The sequence below is a fragment of the Mesoplodon bidens genome (genome assembly GCF_964165515.1).
Source record: "Mesoplodon bidens genome assembly, chromosome: 2".
Lineage (NCBI taxonomy): Eukaryota > Metazoa > Chordata > Mammalia > Artiodactyla > Ziphiidae > Mesoplodon > Mesoplodon bidens.
The window spans coordinates 33991143-34014409 of NC_138177.1; the positions used below are offsets into that span (position 1 = coordinate 33991143).

A 23267-nucleotide genomic window follows, 5' to 3' on the forward strand; every position below is an offset into this window, starting at 1 on the left:
GGTTATTAAAGACAGGAAACAGGGAACTGACAGATAAGCAGAAGAAGGACATTTGGGGTTTTAGCAAATGGCTTTTGAAAAGAAATGGTAGTCAGAAAATGAGCAAATAAAATGACAAGAAAAACAAGCTAAATTGTTAAGCCAGAGAAAGAGTTTGAAATATACATGAAATTATTCCTGAATCTAATAGAACATTCTCCTCTCCCTTCTTCAGCATCCTAATCATATCCCTTGTCAGTAAGCTTACTACCATACCGTCCTCTCCTAGAAGAAAAAGATAGTCTAGGACACAACCAGAAGGAGCTGTCCTCAGAAACAGAAGCTCAAATGACTTTTCTGCATTGTACATGATAATATCCATCTATACTATAAAATTTAAAGGAATCAAATTACACGCCACTGTATAAAACTGCAGTGATAACAAGATGCATCAAGTTTATTTTATAACATCTATTGTCTCACTACCACCTTGGGTAGACCCTCCCTAGTCTGAGAAATAGTAACTGTCTTATTCTGTACTTAATCTGTGTATGTGTTTGTCAGCCCCTCTTCTATTTGCTCATTAAAAGCAGAGATTTGTTTTACTCATCTCTGTACCCTCAATATCTAGCACAATATCCTGTTAAAGAGTTGGAACTCAATAAATTCTGAATGCATGAGAAAATAGATATGACCAAAAAAGAAACATACTTCTGCTGCCTCCTGGGTCATATAAAACACTGCGAGAAAGTCTCAATACAGTAACTCTAATTCATTATCACTCATCTATCTCCTTGACCAACACCAGCCCAAATGCAATGTTTTGGATTCCAAAAGAAGAGTATATGCCTAAACTAGTGATCAAAATAGGTGGGCAAAAAGAGATAAGAAGGATATATATTTTGGGTCTACCTGAGAAATTTTCAATAGCTACTCACACTGCAACTCTTAAAAAAGTATATTCAGTACCACAGTGTGCTAACGGTATGTCCGCTGGTAAGTGTAGATCTGACCACAAAGAATGAATATTCCTCCACAGATGTATATAGTTGCTCTGAGTATATACCTACCTACAAAATATAATTGATTCTTCTGTCTGTGTCAACAGCGATGAGTAGATACAGAAAACTGAATAACTAGAAAATTCTCAAAAAAGAAGGAACTATAAAAAGAACAGAAAAAAAAATCAGTACCAGTGGTTGTATATAAGAACCAGGTACAAAAAAAGACTAATAGTAAAGTAGGAGATGATGGATTAGTCAAAAGTCCCAAAAGGCAAACTGACACTGAGTCTTGATCACAGGTATGCTGCAAGATGACAACACTGAGGGACCCTGTTAATTATAACTAGTTTGTATTGAAGCAAACAGTAAATCAGGAGCTGACATACATGAGGTCTGAGAAGCAGAGGGCAGGGGACAAGCTGGAGGCAGCAAAGGGGAAAGAGAAAGAGCAAACCTTATCTCTATGTCATACAGAAGCCAGATTTTTAAAATTATATCATTGAGTTTCAGTTAGATTATAGCTAATAGCAGGTTCACTGTGAAGTGGGAATGATTTAAAGTGAAAGAACTTCCCGCTATAATGTCTCCAACCTGTTACTAGGAAAGACTTATCATTTTTAAGTGGGACAAGGAATAAACAGTTGATGTGGCCCAATTTGATTTAGTGTTAATAATCTGGATGGAGCCTTGAAGTGGTATACTGCTTGGCTCCAGGTAACCAGCCAGGGTTCAACTTAGCAAACAGTTGATACAACAGGCTACTGTTAATGACTGGAGTTCCACAAGCCTCTCATGTCTCATGGTAAATAATTAAGAGCTTTTACTTTCAACAAAAGAACAAAATGTCTCACAGTTCATCAAGCCTGGCAATGGGACTGTCAGTTTCCAGGTTTATTGGCTCCTACCAATGTTATCATCCCTATCCTACCAACACCTGCTTTCTGGTAGGTATTTTAAAACACAATCACAGGGACTTCCCTGGTGGCACAGTGGTTAAGAATCCGCCTGCCAATGCAGGGGACACGGGTTCGATCCCTGGTCCGGGAAGATCCCACATGCCGTGGAGCAACTAAGCCTGTGTGCCACAACTACTAAGCATGCACTCTAGAGCCCGCGAGCCACAACTACTGAAGCCCACACCCTAGAGCCTGTGCTCCACAACAGGAGAAGCCACCACAAGTGAGAAGCCCGTGCACCACAATAAAGAGTAGCCCCCACTCGCCACAACTAGAGAAAGCCTGCGCACAGCAACGAAGACCCAACGCAGCTAAAAATAAATAAATAAACATATATATATATATATATATATTTTAAAAACACAATCACATCAGAGTGTAACAAAGTAACTTGAATTGTAACAAAGATCTAAACTTTATTTTTATTTGAAGGTAAAAAGAAGGTATTTAAGAAACCAACGGGGCTTCCCTGGTGGCGCAGTGGTTGGGAGTCCGCCTGCCGATGCAGGGGACGTGGGTTCGTGCCCCGGTCCGGGAGGATCCCACATGCCGCGGAGGGGCTGGGCCCGTGAGCCATGGCCGCTGAGCCTGCACGTCCAGAGCCTGTGCTCCACAACAGGAGAGGCCACAGCAGTGGGAGGTCCGCGTACCGCAAAAAAAAAAAAAAAAAAAAAGAAACCAATGAACTAAACTCACACCATGAAGATTACAGGACTCACTGAAAAGGCCAGGCCTGTCTAGTTATAAAGTCAATCAGTAATTTATTGTACTTCACAACATACTGAAGCAAGAACATTGAACTGATTCAGCAGACTCTTACGTTTTTTAAATGCCACAGTGAATATGTTAGACAAGGGCAGTTAGGAAAAATGGAAACCTCGCTTTACAATCTGTTTCACACTTCAACACCTCCAAATCTGTGAAAGAAGAGAAGTGAAAGGGTAGGAAGACAATGGGGGTTGGGGGCCAGAGAGCAGCAGCAGCAGATATGCTGACTGACTTGACAAAGGTAAGTTTTAGACCCAGACCTAGATTCCTGGTCCACCAACTTCAAGAACTTGCTCTTTTAGCTTTATATCTGTAGTTCTCAACTAAGGGCTACTTTGTCCTCTAAGGGATATCTGGCAATGGTTGGAGACATTTTTGGTTGTCACAACTTGGAGTAGAAGGGTTGTTACTGGGTTACTACAGAAGCCAGGGATACTGCTAAACAATCTAAAATACCAAGGACAGTTACCCACAACAAAGAATTATCTGGTCTAATATGTCAATACTACCAAGGTTGAGAAAGCCTACCATAAATCACCCAATTTTCCAGAATAATCAAAATCCAAAGTCTCTAAGAGAAGTATATGATTTCCTATGGAATGCTAAGGTGCTGTATCAATTAATGGACCAAAGAGAACACTACTGCTAAACAATCAGCCTGAAAAGACCAAGACCATACATGTGTCAAGACCCACATGACCAGAATTTCAGTAGCAATATATAGAAGAAAGTGATTCACAAATGATAATAATGTCAATGCAATATATAGCAGGAAATAAAAATTATTTAAGAAGGCAAGATGGCCTTTTTTAAAAACCAACAAAAAGATTCTGAAAGAATACACAATCACTTTTTACCAGAGATAATCTTTGAGGAAGTAGAAAAGAAAGGCTAGGGGAAGGGAAACATTTACATTTCATATTATACCTTTCTGTACATTGAAAGTTTTTATAGCCAACAGTATACATTGTTCTTATCATTTTAATAACTTTTATTTTAATAAAGGACATAGATAATACAAGCTAAGAAAGCTATTTTTATTCTAAAATTTCTTTTTAAATGACTGGCAGATTGGATATACCTATCAACAAAGCACTGCACTCCAGATCAAACTAAAGGACTTACAAACTGGTGACAATACTCGTCTTCACTAATGGATATCAACCTACCAGATATCATATTCAACCTCAGTATGCAATTGTGGGTCTAACTTCAACATGAATTAGAATAATAAGATATATTAGAACACAACAGAAATACTAAACAAAGAGGGTAAATAATTTAGGGAGATGACTGACTGCAAGTAGAATATACCACCTCCAATCAAATAAATAGATAAATAAACTAAAGGAATTAAACATACACAAATTACATACCCATTAGGATGACCACTATTAAAAAAAAAACAGAAAATAACAAGTGTTGGAAAGGATGTGGAAAAATTGGAACCTTTGTGCACTGTTGGTGGGAATGTAAAATGGTACTGCAGGTATGAAAAAGAGTGTGGAGGTTCTGCAGAAGATTAAACACAGATGTACCATATGATCCAGCAATTCTGCTTCCAGGTATATACCTGAAAGAACTGAAAGCAGGATTTCAAAAAGCTATTTATACACCAATGTTCAAAGAAACATTATTAACAATAGTTAACAGCTGAAAGCAACCCAAGTGTCCATAAGAGAAGAATGCACAAACAAAATAGGATATATATGGTCATCCCTCAGTATCCACAGCGAATTGCTGTCAGGACCCCCGTAGATACCAAAATCCAAGGATCTTCAAGTCCCTTATATAAAATGGTGTAGTATTAGCATATAACCTACTGTACATCTTACTGTATACTTTAAATCATCTCTAGGTTACTTATAATAACTAATACAATGTAAATGCTATGTAAATAGTTGCCAGTGAGCTGCAAATTCAAGTTGTGCTTTTTGGAATTTTCTGGAATTTTTTTTTCAAATACTTTGGAACCATGGTTGGTGGAACCCACAGATGCTGAACCCGCAGATACAGAGGAACAACTGTATATGCAATGGAATGTTATTCAGCCTCAAAAAGGAAGGAAATTTTGACACATGCTACAACATGGATAAAACTTGAGCACACTCTGCTAAGTGAAATAAGCTAGTCACAAAAGACGGATACTGTTTGATTCCATTTATATGAGGTATCCAGAGTAGTCACATTCACAAAAAGTAGAATGGTGACTGACAGAGGTTGGGATAAGAGGGAAATGGCACTTGTTGTTTAATGGGTATAGTTTCAGTTTTGCAAGATAAAAACGTTCTGGAGACTGATTTGCACAACAATGTTACAATACTCAATACTACTCCACTTAAAAATGGTTAAGATGGTAAATGTTAAGATAAGTATATTTTATCACAACTGAAAATCTTTTAAAATATACAGATTAGCATGACATATAACCTAAAGACAGCACTGAGCAAAGTGTTAAAGAACACAGAACTTTTTAATCCTCTAATATCCTTTTCCAATGACCTTCCAGCCTGCTTTAATGGCCCTCTCATCTATCCCCCACAAGTGAGTTAAAGGTGCTTCATGCTTCATCCTAATTACCCAGCACCCCCCAATTTCCTAAAACAGCAGTCAAAGCTCTTTAAACAATTAAGAAACCCAGAAGTTTATTATTACAGTTTTATCTATAAGGCTGATAGTAAATCTAAGTATTTCACAGAAATTATACCACCAACCACATGTTTGCCTTGAGCTGTCAAACCTGTAAAGGTATATCGGTCAAGGAAATAGGATTCAAAATAACCAACAGTAGCTTTAAAAACATAACTTCTCACTGGCTACATTTACACACAAGTTAAAAATTGCCAAAAGACAATTTCACTAAATAAAATCATCTTACCAAAAGCTGTGGCCACACTTTGTCATGTATGCTTCCTCAATCATATCAAAGCAGATAGGGCTACAAACAAAAAAGAAAAATAATTAATACATTTTTTTAAGTAGACTGATTACAAATTGGAAAAAGTCAGTAACAATACCAACAATATCGTATTTCAATGCATAGCTAAGTCTTCAAACTTTCTATTGATGAGATGAAATTTCTACTGAGCTGAATGAACTTTAGGGGACTGCTGGTAAAATGACAATTTGTTCAAGATGGTCCTAAGCACCATCAAGTTCTAAGATGAATTAAATGAATAATTTAACTGACTCCAATACTTCAACTTGACCATAAATTTTGATAGTATAATGCAATCACGAGTGCTTAAGTTCTACCATCTTTTTCAATCATCCCTGGTACAAAACCATCTAAATGCTCTATTTCCTATCTCAAAGGAAATGAATTTCCTGAGTGATAAATTTACAGTTCCAATCTCAATAAATCTTCTAGGTAGTGAAGACGCTAATGATAACTAATACTTAACACAAACTATGCATGTCCATTAAAACAATGACATATATTAACTCACTTAATCCTTTCAACAGCATAGGTACCTATTACTAGACCCACTTTATAGATAAGGAAATTGAGACACAAAATGTCAAAAGTCACACAGCTAAGAAGTAACACAGCCAACTTTCAAACTCAGATCCATGTTCTCAACCACTATTCTATACTACTTCCAGATACCATGAGATAAATATCAAGTCATACCAACTATGCCACATGTTCTGGCCAAGGAAAGGGGGTTATCAATCTCTGAGAGGGTACAGTCTACCAGAAAAATACAAAGCCTTCTAAGAAGCAATTTCCCTTTATCCTTCCCCCTTCCTCCCTCCAAAAACTCTGATGAAGTCTCCAGAGATACAACAGCCATCTTGAGATCATGAAGACAACAAACATAAGCTAACAAGACAGGATACGGGGTTCCTTGATAACATCCTTCAGCAGTTGCATCATCCATGGATTGTCAATCTCTGGACTACACACTACATGAAAAAGTAAATCCTAACTTGCTTAAGCCAGTAATTATCGAGTTTCCTGTTACTGGTATTCAAATCCAATGCTTATTGATGTCACGTGACAATTAAACTGTAAATGAAAATTTACCCACTCCCTTCAAGAAAAGTTTCCTGGGCATAAATACTATCTTAGAATGTGAGGTTATAAATAAGTTATAAAATCTCAATGTTGCACAAGCTCAGAGTTTCATCATGTATAGTGTGCTGGCTTAGACTGCACTGGTTTTGTCAGTCTTTACTCTCCCAGACTCAGAATAAAGGGAAATCTCCTAAATGTGGGGATCTGGTAATTTTTCTTTTGGAACAAAGTCCATCTTGCTCCTGCCTGATGAAGTTAAGGAAGCAGGGGTGCGGCTCCCTTCTGAGGACATGTGGATGAGCTGTGGAGGCTGCTCTGTGATCTCAGTTTGCAACTAAACGATGCTGAAGAACAGATCTAAGATGGACAAATTTTATTTCACACTGGTACAGTGGGTGCTCAAGCAGGTATCTTAAGGCCCAAAACCCGGAGTTGAGGCAATATTTATCCCCCCACTTTAAAGACTTTATTTTTTTAGAGGAGTTTTACATTTTCAACAAAACTGAAAGGATGGTATAGAGATCTCCCCTGCCCCCACATGTGCACAGCCTCCCCTATTATCATCACTCACAAGAACAGGGCATTTTTTTAAACAAGCATGAACCTACATTGACACATCATAATCACCCAAACTCCAAAGTTTACCTTAGGGTTCATTCTTCATGTTGTACATTCTATGGGTTTAGGCAAAAGTATAATGACATATACCCACCATTATAATATAATACATATTATTTACACTGCCCTAAAAATCCTCTATGCTCTGCCTATTCGTTTCTATCCCCTTACCCACATCCACTGATTTTTTTATTGTCTCCATAGTTTTGTTTTTTCCAGAAAGTCAGATAGTTGGGACTATATAGTATGTAGCCTTTTCAGATTGGCTTCTTCCACTTAGTAATATGCATTTAAGGTTCTTCCATATCTTTTCATGGCTTGATAGCTAATTTCTTTTCAGTGCTGAATAATATTCCAGTGACTGGGTATACTGTAGTTTATTTATCCATTCACCTACTAAAGGACATCTTCGTTGCTTCCAAGATCTGGCAATTACGAATAAAGCTGCTACAAGCAACTTTGTGCAGGTTTCTGTGTGGTCCTAAGTTTTCAACACCTTTGGGTAAATACCAAGGAGTATAATTGTTGAATCATATGCTAAGAGTAGATTAGTTTTGTAAGAAATCAACCAAACTGTCTTCCAAACTACCTGTACCATTTTTATCCCCACTAACAAAAAATGAGAGTTCTGTTGCTCCACATCCTCCTCAGTATTTGGTGGTGTCAGTGCTCAAGATTTAGCCATTCTGATAGGTGTTTTAGCAATGTCTCGTTGTTATTTTCATTTGCATTTCCCTGATGGCTACGATGATATGGAGCATCTCTTCACATGCTTATTTACCATCTGTAAATCTCTGAGGTGACAGTTAAGGTCTTTGGTCCATTTTTAAATGAGGTTGCTAGCAGAAGCAAAAAGAACTACAATCCTGCAGCCTGTGGAACAAAAACCACATTCACAGAAAGATAGACAAGATGAAAAGGCAGAGGGCTATGTACGAGATGAAGGAAAAAGATAAACCCCTAGGAAAACACCTAAATGAAATGGAGATAGGCAATCTTCCAGAAAAAGAATTCAGAATAATGATAGTGAAGATGATCCAGGACCTCGTTAAAAGAATGGAGGCAGAGATCGAGAAGAGGCAAAAAATGTTTAACAAAGATCTAGAAGAATTAAAGAACAAACAAACACAGATGAACAATACAATAACTGAAACGAAAAATACACTAAAAGGAATCAATAGCAGAATAACTGAGGCAGAAGAACGGATAAGTGACATGGAAGACAGAATAGTGGAATTCACTGCTGCGGACAGAATAAAGAAAAAAGAACGAAAAGAAATGAAGACAGGGCTTCCCTGGTGGCGCAGTGGTTGAGAGTCCGCCTGCCGATGCAGGGGACGCGGGTTCGTGCCCCGGTCCGGGAGGATCCCACATGCCGTGGAGCGGCTGGGCCCGTGAGCCATGGCCGCTGAGCCTGCGCATCCGGAGCCTGTGCTCCGCAACAGGAGAGGCCACAACAGTGAGAGGCCCGCGTACCGCAAAAAAAAAAAAAAAAAAAAAAAAAAAAAAAAGAAATGAAGACAGCCTAAGAGACCTCTGGGACAACATTAAATGCAACAACATTCACATTATAGGGGTCCCAGAAGGAAAAGAGAGAAAGGACCCGAGAAAATATCTGAAGAGATTAGAGTCGAAAACTTCCCTAACATGGGAAAGGAAATAGCCACCCAAGTCCAGGAAGCACAGAGAGTCCCATACAATGTAATCCAAGGAGAAACACACCGAGACACATAGTAATCAAAATGGCAAAAATTAAAGACAAAGAAAAATTACTGAAAGTAGCAAAGGAAAAATGACAAATAACATACAAGGGAACTCCCATAAGGTTAACAGCTGATTTCTCAGCAGAAACTCTACAAGCCAGAAGGGAGTGGCATGATATACTTAAAGTGATGAAAGGGAAGAACCTACAACCAAGATTACCCTACCCAGCAAGGATCTCATTCAAATTCCATGGAGAAATCAAAAGCTTTACAGACAAGCAAAAGCTAAGAGAATTCAGCACCACCAAACCAGCTCGACAACAAATGTTAAAGGAACTTCTCTAAGTGGGAAACACAAGAGAAGAAAAGGACCTACAAAAACAAAGCCCCCCACATTAAGGAAATGGTAATAGGAACATACATATCGATAATGACCTTAAATGTGAATGGATTAAATACTCCAATCAAAAGACAAAGTCTTGCTGAATGGATACAAAAACAAGACCCATACATATGTTGTCTACAACAGACCCACTTCAGACCTAGGGACACATACAGACTGAAAGTGAGGGGATGGAAAAATATATTCCATGCAAACGGAAATCAAAAGAAAGCTAGAGTAGCAATATTCATATCAGATAAAATAGACTTTAAAATAAAAAATGTTACAAGAGACAAGGAAGGACACTATGTAATGATTGAGGGATCAATCCAAGAAGAAGATATAACAATTATAAATATATATGCACCCAACACAGGAGCACCTCAATACATAAGGCAACTGCTACCAGCTCTGAAAGAGGAAATCAACAGTAACAATAATAGTGGGGGACTTTAACACCTCACTTACACAAATGGACAGATCATCTAAACAGAAAATTAATAAGGAAACACAAGCTTTAAATGACACAACAGACCTAATAGATTTAAGTGATATTTATAGGACATTCCATCCAAAACCAGCAGATTACACTTTCTTCTCAAGTGCACACAAAACATTCTCCAGGATAGATCACATCTTGGGTCACAAATCTAGCCTCAGTAAATTTAAGAAAATTGAAATCATATCAAGCATCTTTTCTGACCACAACGCTATGAGATTAGACATCAATTACAGGGGAAAAAATATAAAAAACACAAATACATGGAGGCTAAACAATACGTTACTAAATAACCAAGAGATCACTAAAGCAATCAAAGAGGAAATCAAAGAATACCTAGAGAGAAATGACAATGAAAACACAATGATCCAAAACCTATGCGATGCAGCAAAAGCAGTTCTAAGAGGGAAGTTTATACCTATACAAACCTATCTCAAGAAACAAGAAAAATCTCAAATAAACAACACAACGTTACACCTAAAGGAACTAGACAAAGAAGAACAAACAAAACCCAAAGTTAGCAGAAGGAAAGAAATCATAAAGATCAGAGCAGAAATCAATGAAAGAGAAAAAAAGAAAACAATAGCAAACATCAATAAAACTAAGAGTTGATTCTTTGAGAAGATTAACAAAACTGATAAACCATTAGCCAGACTCATCAAGAAAAAGAGGGAGAGGACTCAAATCAATAAAATTAGAAATGAAAAAGGAGACGTTACAACAAACACCACAGAAATACAAAGCATCCTAAGAGACTACTACAAGCAACTCTATGACAATAAAATGGACCACCTGGAAGAAATGGACAAATTCTTAGAATAGTATAACCTTCCAAGACTGAACCAGGAAGAAACAGAAAATATGAACAGACCTATCACAAGTAATGAAATTGAAACTATGATTAAAAATCTTCCAACAAACAAAAGTCCAGGACCAGATGGCTTCACAGGGGAATTCTATCAAACATTTAGAGAAGAGCTAACACCCACCCTTTTCAAACTCTTCCAAAAAATTGCAGAGGAAGAAACACTCCCAAACTCATTCTATGAGGCCACTTTCACCCCGATACCAAAATCAGACAAAGGTACTATAAAAAAAGAAAATTACAGACCAATATCACTGATGAATATAGATGCAAAAGTCCTCAACAAAATACTAGCAAACAGAATCCAACAACACATTAAAAGGATCACACACCATGATCAAGTGGGATTTATCCCAGAGATGCAAGGATTCTTCAATATACACAAATCAATTAATGTGATATACCATATTAACACATTGAAGAAAAAAAAACATATGATCATCTCAATAGATGCAGAAAAAGCTTTCAACAAAATTCAACAACGATTTATGATAAAAACTCTCCAGAAAGTGGGCACAGAGGGAACCTACTTCAACATAATAAAGGCCATATAAGACAAAACCACAGCAAACATCATTCTCAATGGTGAAAAACTGAAAGCATTTCCTCTAAGATCAGGAACAAGACAAGGATGTCAAAAAAAAAAAAAAAAAAAAGACAAGGATGTCCAGTCTCACCACTATTATTCAACAAAGTCTTGGAAGTCCTAGCCACGGCACTCAGAGAAGAAAAAGAAATAAAAGGAATACACACTGCAAAAGAAGAAGTAAAGCTGTCACTGTTTTCACATGACATGATACTATACACACAGAATCCTACAGATGCCACCAGAAAACTACTAGAGCTAATCAATGAATTTGGTAAAGTTGCAGGATACAAAATTAATGCACAGAAATCTCTTGCATTTCTATACACTAATGATGAAAAGTCTGAATGAGAAATTAAGGAAACACTTCCATTTACCACTGCAACAACAAGAATAAAATACCTAGGAACAAACCTACCTAGGGAGACAAAAGACCTGTATGCAGAAAACTATAAGACACTGATGAAAGAGATTATTAAAGATGATACCAACAGATAGAGAGACATACCATGTTCTTGGATTGGAAGAATCAATATTGTGAAAATGACTATACTACCCAAAGCAATCTACAGATTCAATGCAATCCCTATCAAATTACCAATAGCATTTTTTACAGAACTAGAATAAAAAATCTTAAAATTTGTATGGAGATACAAAAGACCCCGAATAGCCAAAGCAGTATTGAGGGAAAAAAACGCAGCTGGAGGAATCAGACTCCCTGACTTCAGCCTATACTACAAAGCTACAGTAATCAAGACAATATGGTACTGGCACAAAAACAAAAATATAGATCCATGGTACAGGATAGAAAGTCCAGAGTTAAACCCACGCACATATGGTCACCTTATTTTTGACAAAGGAAGCAAGAATATACAATGGAGAAAAGACAACAGCCTCTTCAATAAGTGGTGCTGGGAAAACTGGACAGCTACATGTAAAAGAATGAAATTAGAACACTCCCTAACACCATACACAAAAATAAACTCAAAATGGATTAGAGAGCTAAATGTAAGACTGGGCGCTATCAAACTCTTAGAGGAAAACATAGGAAGAACACTCTTTGACATAAATCACAGCAGGACGTTTTTTGATCCACCTCCTAGAGTAATGGAAATATAAATAAAAATAAACAAATGGGACCTAAGGAAACTTAAAAGCTTTTGCACAGCAAAGGAAATCATAAACAAGATGAAAAGATAACCCTCAGAATGAGAGAAAATATTTGCAAATGAATCAACGGACAAAGGATTAATCTCCAAAATATATAAATAGCTCATGCAGCTCAATATTAAAAACACAAACAACCCAATCCAAAAGTGGGCAGAAGACCTAAATAGACATTTCTCCAAAGAAGACATACAGATGGCCAAGAAGCACATGAAAAGCTGCTCAACGTCACTAATTATTAGAAGAAATGCAAATCAAAACTACAATGAGGTATCACCTCACACCAGTTAGAATGGGCATCATCAGAAAATCTACAAACAACAAATGCTGGAGAGGGTGTGGAGAAAAGGGAACACTCTTGCACTGTTGGTGGGAATGTAAATTGATACAGCCACTATGGAGAACAGTATGGAGGTTCCTTAAAAAACTAAAAATAGTATTACCATATGACCCAGCAATCCCACTATTGGGCATATACCCAGAGAAAACCATAATTCAAAAAGACACATGCACCCCAATGTTCACTGCAGCACTATTTACAATAGCCTGGTCATGGAAGCAACCTAAATGCCCATCGACAGACTAATGGATAAAGAAGATGTGGTACAGATACACGATGGAATATTACTCAGCCATAAAAAGGAACAAAATTGGGTCTTTTGTAGAGACGTGGATGGATCTAGAGACTGTCATACAGAGTGAAGTAAGTCAGAAAGAGAAAAACAAGTATTGTATATTAACGCATATATGTGGAACCTAGAAAATGGTACAGACAAACTGGTTTGCAGAGCAGAAACTGAGGCACGGAAGTAGAGAACAAACATATGGACACCAAGGGAGGGAAGTGGCAGGGGGTGGGGGGGTGATGAACTGGGAGATTGGGATCGACACGTATACACTGATGTGTATAAAATGGGTGACTAATAAGAAAATAAATAAATAAACATTAAAAAAAATTTTAATAAATAAATCAGGTTGCTTTCTTACTGTTGAGTTTTAAGAGTTCTTTGTATATTTTAGATAAAAATCCTATATGAGATATGTCTTCTAGAAATATTTTCTCCAAATCTGTGGCTTATATTTTCATTCTCTTGACAGTGCCTCTCACCTTGAGGAGAAATTTTTAGTTTTAAAGAAGTTCTGTTTTTTGATCCTTTCTTTCATAGATCATGCCTTTGGTGTTGTGTCTAAAAAGTCTTCACCAAACTCAAGGTTATGTAGATTTTCCCTGTCATCGTCTAGGAATTTAATGGTTTTGCATTTTACATTTAGGTCTGTGATACATCTTGAGGTAATTTGGTGAATAGAGATAAGGTCTGTTTTTAGATTTTTTTTTTTTTTTTTTTTGCATGTGGATGAACAGTTGTTCCAGCACCATCTGCTAAAAAGACTATCTTTCCTACACTGTTTTGCCTCTGCTTCTTTGTCAAAGATCAGTTGACTACATTTACGTGGGTCTATTTCTGGGCTCTCTGTTTGTTCATATTGAACTGTCTACCCTTTTGCCAACACCATATTGTCTTAATAACTCCATATATTATTTTGATTTTATAAAACTGTTCCTTTGGATGAAACTCTGTTGTCCCAATAGTGGTTAATTTCTAAAACTCAACTGTTAAGTGAACAAGAGTAAACACTCCAATTCTTCTATTACAGAAGGTCTAGATATTAATACACCAACCTTTTAAACCGCTAATAAAGTATTTTTAAGATTTGGGGGAAGAGATCTTTCTGTTCCCAGAGTAAGTATGTTTGTAAGTCTGAGTAACAATACCATCACATCTGTTTTATACTGCATTAAATGAAGCTTAGAAGCAAAATGCAAAATATTTTAACAGACTGATCTCTCAGTCTAGACTTCCAACAGTGCCAACAATAAATATTTTAGGACTGGCCTTAGCAACCAGAATGAATCAACTGTGAATACTTATCAATACTCTCTCAGAAAATTCCAAAAATCTTAAAACAGTCATATATCCAACAAATTATATATTAGGTACTGACTATATACCAGACACTGTTCTAGATACCAAGGACAGAGAGGTGAATAAAACAAACAAAAATCCCTCATGGTTCTACAGTCTAGTGGAAAACACACTTAATAAATGAGATAAATAAGAATGACCTTATTCAGTAAGGCTAGATAGGGATAAATGATAAGGAAAAAATTAAGTAGGGAAGGGGGATAGGAAGTGTTGGGTTGGGTTACATAGAGTAGTCAGAGAAGCTTCAATGAGAAGTTGACATTTGAGTAACTATTTCTAGATAGCAGGAAAATGATCCACACAAAAATCTGGGGCAACCACAACCTAGCAGTAAGAGTAAGTGCAAATATCCTGAGGTGCCATGTTCAAAGACTAGCAAGATGGTCAGTTTAGAGTAGAATAAGCAAGTGGAAAAAGAGTAGAATATGAAGCCAGGGAGGTAACAAGGGGTCATATCAAAGAACTTCCTTAAATCAAGTTAAGGACTTTGGCTTTTACAGTGAATAAAACAGGAATTCACTGAAGGATTTGGAACAGAGGAGTGATATGATTTGACACTGTGATGAACCAGATCACTCTACCCTATATGTTGAAAAAAGACAAGGAAAGCAATTGTAGAAACAGAAGCTATTATGATAATTTGGGTGCTGGATTAAACTTAGTGGGTAGCATAGCAATAGCGTTAGTCAGAATCTAAATATAATTTGAAGGTAGAGCTTTGGTTTCCTATGGATTAGATGGTTGGGTATGAGGGAAAAATGAATCAAAAATTTTGGCCTGAAAACAAAAAGAATTGACAATAGGTTTATTTCACATAGAGCTCTATCACCCATTAGTTTATTTAAAAAAAAAAGAGCAGGACATGATATAACTTGCCATATAGTATGTTCCACTAATAGTAAAAATTGCATGCAGTACCTAAAAATTACTATCAGATCAGTTTCAACAGGCAGTTTTTAAGGAATGGCTTCTGAATACCATGTGAATTAAAGAGAAGAAAGTCTCCATTCTTTTCATCAAAAGCTAGCTTTTCAACCACATTAAAGGTCAAGACTGCCAATAAAAATGGAATTCAACTGAAATTAATCCTAGCTATGCTACCTACAGGTTTCTGACTTTGGACAAGTAGTTTAATCTCTCTAACCCCGTTTCCTCTTTGGTATAACTGGGATGATATTTACATCATAGAATCACTGTACTGATTACCAAAATACCTATTAAGTACTTAGTACAATTCCTGGTATACAATATTAAATAAATGGCAGAATACACAAAAATTAAAAAATGGAAAAATCTGTATCAATGATACAAATCTGGGAAGAGTAGAATCCACACAAGCTAAAAACCTGAAGGAATTTTCCTGTTAGAAAAAGGCACAATAAATCTTCATGACATTGGGCTTGGCAATGGTTTCTTAGATATGACCCCAAAAGTATGAGCAACAAAAGAAAAAATAGATAAACTGGACTTATTCAAAATTTAAAACTTTTGTGCATCAAAGGACGCTGTCAAAAAACTCAAAAGACAACCCACATAACTGCAGAGAAAATTTGCATACCACATATCCAAGAGGGGACTTATACCCAGAATATATGAAGAACTCTTACAACTCAACAACAGAAAAATAAACAATCCAATTCAAAAACTGGGCAAAAAGCTTGTACAGATGATCTCTGACTTACAATGATTTGAGTTACAATTTTTGACTTTATGATACACATTCAATAGACACTGTACTTCAAAAACAAAAAAAAATTTTTTAAGAAATACCTACAGTAGAATAAAGGAAGAAAAGGACTAACTGATCACTCCCTTTCCCAAGAAAGGGTTGAAATATGCAGGAAATATAGAAATACAGAGGAGATCCTAACAAAACACAACTAACTATTCCCAATTTTGTTTTTTGTTTTTGTTATTTTTCTTGGCCACACTGTGCAGCAGGTGGGATCTTAGTTCCCCAACCAGGGACTGAACCCGTGACCCCTGCAGTTGGAAGCGTGAGTCCTAACCACTGGACTGCCAGGGAATTCCCAACTCCCAGCTCTTCCCAATTTTGGATAGCAAGAACATACCAAGAGTAGGTTCTGGGAAAAACTGTAAACAAACAATTTAGAACCCCTTCTACTCTGCCTATCAATAGCATTGAAGGACGATGAGCCAGAAGACCTAAGCATAAGTACAAGCATAGCAAGTATATGAATTGGCAGCCAGGCCAAACATTATACAGACACCTGAAATTTTATACAACCCCCAAAACTTTATACAGGTCCCCAAACATATTTATGGACATCTGACAAAGTGGCAGCATCAAACAGGGGGAAGAAATCACAAATGGATTAAAGCCCCTGCTGTGACTATTCATGACTCTTGTAGCACCAAAACACAAGCCATTCTTGTAAATCAACATATAAGACAGAAAATCCAATAGAAAAAATGGGAAAGAATGTCAATTCCTAATTCACAGCAGGGGAAAACACACTGCCTTTCAAGTAAATGGAAAGATGTTCCAACCCACTAGTAATCAAAAAATGTGAATTAAAATAATAAAATAACACTTTACCCCCATTAAGTTATTAGAAAATTATAATACCAAGTATGTTAGGGAGGATATGGAGAAACAAGAATCTTCATGAAGAGTTACTCTAACTAGCAACCTACATTGCATATTCATATACTTATGACCCAGCAATCCCACTCTTGAGATTATTTGTAAATAGGTACAGATATAAATATATACACATCCTGGAGTATATGTGTAGCATGTGTGTACATATATGTAAATATATACGTATAGCTGTGTTTCCATTTATGTATATATATGTGTATCTGTGTATGTGTGTGTACAGCTAAGAGAGAAACATCCACATCTGTCAACAGGGTATACCTATGAGGATACTTGCAACAAACTGGATACTTCTTGTTACAGTAGGGAATTAGAGGCAGCCTTAATGCTCAAAATTACTAGAATGGAGAAAAAAAAATGTACCTAGATATATACTACAAAACATCATGCAACAGTCAAAAGGAATGAACCAAAGGTACATGGAGCACCACTGCTGGATATTTTGTCAAGTGAAAATAGAAATTAAAATAAGATCTGTGACACAATACAATTTACATAAAATTAAAATACAAAAAAATATATTTCACAGGTATACACACATTCAAAAATATATATAAATCACAATAGAATAGAAAACCAAGAGAAGAGGTCAGGAGAATAAGAAATGAAGTAAGGGGAGGAATACAATAACTTATTCAACAGAATCTAAAAATGACGTCAATAATAAGCTGTACCATCATATGCAACTAAAAAAGAAACAACTCTGCTAATTAAACTATGATAATACTTTCTTATCAGTTAGGAATTTTACCGTTTTCTAAAAAGTTCTTTTAGACTTAACTCATACACCACTCTTGTGGAAAAAACACACACACACACATATACTTATATATAAATAGGTTTTCCGGGACTTCCCTGGTGGCACAGTGGTTAAGAACCTGCCTGCCAATGCAGGGGACATGGGTTCAATCCCTTGTCCAGGAAGATCCCACATGCTGCAGAGCAACTAAGCCCGTGGGCCACAACTACTGAGCCTGCGCTCTAGAGCCTGTGAGCCATAACTACTGAGCCCATGTGCCACAACTACTGAAGCCCACGCACCTAGAGCCCATGCTCTGCAACAAGAGAAGCCACCGCAATGAGAAGCCCGTGCCCCGCAACGAAGAGTAGCCCCCGCTCGATGCAACTAGAGAAAGCCCACGTACAGCGATGAAGACCCAACGCAACCAACCAACCAACCAACCAACCAACCAAATAAATAAATAAATAAATAAAAATAAAATTTTAAAAATAATAATAATAATTAGGTTTTCCAAAAAATTCTCATTCTTCAGGGTCTAACTTTTCTGAATCACTTTTTGACTAAGTCACTGATATGCAGATTTTTCCACATAATATTGTCTACTACTTTGGTAAAGTAGCCTTTACTGAGAGAATCCATAATAGAACTAACTAAAAGCTACTGTTCTTGGGATTGTAAGCCAAGTTTACTTTCAGTCAGCTCACCTACATTTGACTCCAGCTTTAGGAATGTTGCTAAACACTTCTAATTCACCAAATTCCAAAATCTCCTCCACCTCTCTCTCCCACATTCAAACACTTAGTTCACAGGGAATAAAACAGTAATTCACAATTGTCTGAGAGACTTTCTTCCAATCTTCTGAAATATATGTTCATATTTTGAGGCAGGCATTTTCTCTGTTGACACATCTGTATGAAATGACAGCTACCTCCAACTGCCACCTAGCCAAGAAGAATTTTGCTTAATTCCATCATCTACAACATATAACCCAATTTTCAAATATGTCAAAGTAAATGAAGCAAAAATTAGAATCAAAGAAATATGACAAAGTAAAACAAAGCAAAAGAGGAGCCTTGGGTGGTGAATGAACAATGTGAACATGATTAGCTCATGATTAGCACTTGAGGTCAAAATTTAACTGATGCAAACTTACCCCTTACTATACACACCTAGAAAATGGGGGAGGGGGATAAGATAAATGAAGCAACTGCTTTTAGACACTGGACACTAAGCAACACAGTACTGAGATCTCTGAGGGAAGGGGAACAAATGAAGTGAACACTATCATAGATTCAGCTTTCTGCCTTCACAGAAAGTTTCACAGGCCCAAGGAGGGAGCACACAAGCAGAGCACCACAATCTTGATGAGTTCAGGAAGGATAAAGGGGAAAGAATTTACAAGGCAGAACACCAGAGATGGACGAGCTACAAGAAGAAAATCCTAAAAAAATCTACATAGGGTTCTCATCAAGTTCATTGTTGAATACTAGTCACACAGCCCAAGGTAAAACTCCACAAGATCACAACATCAGAGACAAAGGATCATTTCCACGGGTTCATTAATACATGAAATACAAGTTAAGAAAAGCAGCAGTGAATCAGAAGATGTCAACAGACAGAGTCCAAATTAAAACACAAAGGGAAAAAAAGAAAGAGCATCTGTGGGCTGTGGGTCAATATCAAATGAATCAAAAGAAATACATGAGGAGACAGTGGCTGAAATTTTTTTAAGTAACAACAACAAAAAAAGACATTTAACCACATATCCAAGAAGTTCAAAAAACCCCAAGCAGAATTGTTTTTTTTTTTAACATCTTTATTGGAGTATAATTGCTTTACAATGGTGTGTTAGTTTCTGCTAAGTGAATCAGTTATACATATACATTACGTTCCCATAACTCTTCCCTCTTGCGTCTCCCTCCCTCCCACCCTCCCTATCCCACCCCTCTAGGTGGTCACAAACCACCGAGCTGATCTCCCTGTGCTATGCGGCTGCTTCCCACTAGCTATCTACTTTACGTTTGGTAGTGTATATATGTCCATGCCACTCTCTCACTTTGTCACAGCTTACCCTTCCCCCTCCCCATATCCTCAACTCCATTCTCTAGTAGGTCTGTGTCTTTATTCCCGTCTTACCCCTAGGTTTTTTTTTCTTAGATTCCATATATATGTGTTAGCATACGGTATTTGTTTTTCTCTTTCTGACTTACTTCATTCTGTATGACAGACTCTAGGTCCATCCATCTCACTACAAATAACTCAATTTCGTTTCTTTTTATGGCTGAGTAATATTCCATTGTATATATGTGCCACATCTTCTTTATCCATTCATCTGTTGATGGACACTTAGGTTGCTTCCATGCCCTGGCTATTGTAAATAGAGCCGCAATGAACATTTTGGTACATGACTCTTTTGGAATTATGGTTTGCTCAGGGTATATGCCCAGTAGTGGGATTGCTGGGTCATATGGTAGTTCTATTTGTAGTTTTTTAAGGAAACTCCATACTGTTCTTCATAGTGGCTGTATCAATTTACATTCCCACCAACAGTGCAAGAGTGTTCCCTTTTCTCCACACCCTCTCCAGCATTTATTGTTTCTAGATTTTTTGGTGATGGCCATTCTGACTGGTGTGAGATGATATCTCATTGTAGTTTTGATTTGCATTTCTCTAATGATTAATGATGTTGAGCATTCTTTCATGTGTTTGTTGGCAATCTGTATATCTCCTTTGGAGAAATGTCGATTTAGGTCTTCTGCCCATTTTTGGATTGGGTTGTTTGTTTTTTGGTTATTGAGCTGCATGAGCTGCTTGTAAATTTTGGAGATTAATCCTTTGTCAGTTGCTTCATTTGCAAATATTTTCTCCCATTCTGAGAGCTGTCTTTTGGTCTTGTTTATGGTTTCCTTTGCTGTCCAAGCAGAATTTTAAAAAACAAAAAAAACACCCTGACACATACAATGCATTTAAACTGATAAAGGCAAAAATGAAGAGAAAATCTTGAAGGCAGTCATAGAAAAAAGACACATCACATATAGAGGAACAAAGGTAAGAATACAGCAGACCTCTCATCAGAAACTATACTAGCTAAGAGAGTTTGGAGAGCGTCCAGATTGGTTAACACTTGTAGATTCGGGGAGAGTGGCACACTTGGAGATAGCGTGGATGCTCTGCACCCTTTCCCAATACCTTGTCCTATGCATCTCTTCCATGTGGCTGTTCCTGAGTTACACCCTTTCATATTAAACCAGTAATAGTCATTATCCAACTTTTAGAGGTGATGGATCATCTGCAAAGAGGGGAACTGGTTGCTGCAATACTCCATAAAGGAAGTATCTATTTCAACTCTTTTGCCCATTTAAAAAAACTGGGTTGGGTAGAGTGGCCAGGATGGTGGAATAGAAAGACCTTGAGCTCACCTCCTCTCACGAGCACACCAAAATCACAATATGCAGAACAACCATCTTTGAAAAAGACTGAAACATACCAGAAAAAATTTTCTACAATTAAAGACATAAAGAAGGAACCCCAAGAAGACCAGTAGGAGAGGCAGATTCATGATATAATCAAATCCCATACCTCCCGGTTGGGTGACCCACAAACTGGAGAATAATTGTATTACAGAGGTTCTCCCACAGGAGGGAAAGTTCTGAGCCCCAAGTCGGATCCTGCAGCTCAGGGGTCCAGCACCAGGAAGAAGAGCCCCCAGAGTACCTGGCTTTGAAGGCCAGTGAGGCTTGATTACAGGAGCTCCACAGGATTGGGGGAAATAGAGACTTTACTATTAAAGGGCACACACAAAACCTCACACCCACTGGGACCAAGGGCAAGAGAGCTCTCTCCTGGAGGCTGACATTTTGGCACCAAGACCCGGTCCCACCTAACACCTATAGGCTCCAAGGCTGGGATGCCTCAGGCCAAACAACAAACTGGGCGGGCACACAGCCCCACCCATCAGCATACGGGCTACCTAAAGATTTCCTAAGCACACAGCTCCCTCTAGACATTCCCCTAGACACAGCCTTGCCCACCAGAGGGCCCCAGTTCTACCCATCAGGGGGCAGGCATCGGCCCCTCCCACCAGGAAGTGTCACAAGCCTCTAGACCAGCCTCACCCACCAGAAGGCAGACACCAGAAGCAAGAAAATGACAGTCCCACAGCCTGCAGACCGAGTCTGCAAAGGCAGGCCAGATTCTACCCTGAGACCGTCTGGCACCTGGCCCTTGGGTGATGAGAGGGGAGTGCACTGCTGGGATGAGTAAGACATCTCCTATGGAGGGTCACTTCTCCAAGGCTGAGACTATTGTTAAAATGACCATACTACTCAAGGCAATCTACAGATTCAATGCAACCCCTATCAAATTACCAATGGCATTTTTCACAAAAAATTTTAAATTTGTATGGAAACACAAAAGACCCCAAATAGCCAAAACAATCTTGAGAAAGAAGAACAGAGTGGGAGGAATCATGCTCCCTGGCTTCAGACTATGCTACAAAGCTACTGTAATCAAAACAGTATGGTACTGGCACTAAAACAGACATATAAATCAATGGAATAGGATAGAAAGCCCAGAAATCAACCCATGCACTTATGATCATTTAATCCACAACAAAGGAGGCAAGAGTATACAATGGAGAAAAGACAGTCTCTTCAATAACTGGTGCTGGGAAACCTGTACAAGTGAAAGAATGAAATTAGAACATTCTCTAACACCATACACAAAAATAAACTCAAAATGGATTAAAGACATAAATATAAGACCAAATACTACAAAATTCTCAGAGGAAAACCCAGGCAGAACACTCTTTGACATAAATTGTAGCAATATTTTTTTGGATCCCTCTCTGAGAAAAATGGAAATAAAAACAAAAACAAACAAATGGGACCTAGCCAAACTTATATGCTTTCACACAGCAAAGAAAACCATAAACAAAGGAAAAGGACAACCTACAGACTGGGAGAAAATATTTGCAAATGATGCTACCAATAAGGGATTAATTTCCAAAATATACAGACAGCTCATGCAACTCAGTATCAAAAAAAAAACAAAAACGACCCAATCAAAAAATGGGCAGGGCTTCCCTGGTGGCGCAGTGGTTGAGAGTCCGCCTGCCGATGCAGAGGACACGGGTTCGTGCCCCGGGCAGGGAGGATCCCACATGCCGCAGAGCGGCTACGCCTGTGAGCAATGGCCGCTGAGCCTGCGCATCCGGAGCCTGTGCTCCGCAACGGGAGAGGCCACAACAGTGAGAGGCCCGTGTACCGCAAAAAAAAAAAGATAAGCAGGGGAACCAGTCTCTGGTGTTCCGTCCCCCCCAACCCCCCCCCCAAAAAAGAAGACTGGATCAGGAAACCAAATACGGCCAA

At 37.9% G+C, this 23267-nt stretch overlaps 1 protein-coding gene across 3 annotated transcripts in view; it reads right to left on the bottom strand.

The window, feature by feature from the left end:
- The window catches only part of COP1 (COP1 E3 ubiquitin ligase), a 228051-nt gene that overhangs the window by 193035 nt on the left and 11749 nt on the right, over nt 1-23267 (bottom strand). For all 3 annotated transcript variants that reach the window (XM_081225451.1, XM_081225452.1, XM_081225450.1), the window contains exon 2: nt 5586-5645. In XM_081225451.1, the coding sequence (XP_081081577.1) occupies nt 5586-5645 (60 nt within the window). The remainder of the gene's footprint in view (nt 1-5585; nt 5646-23267) is intronic.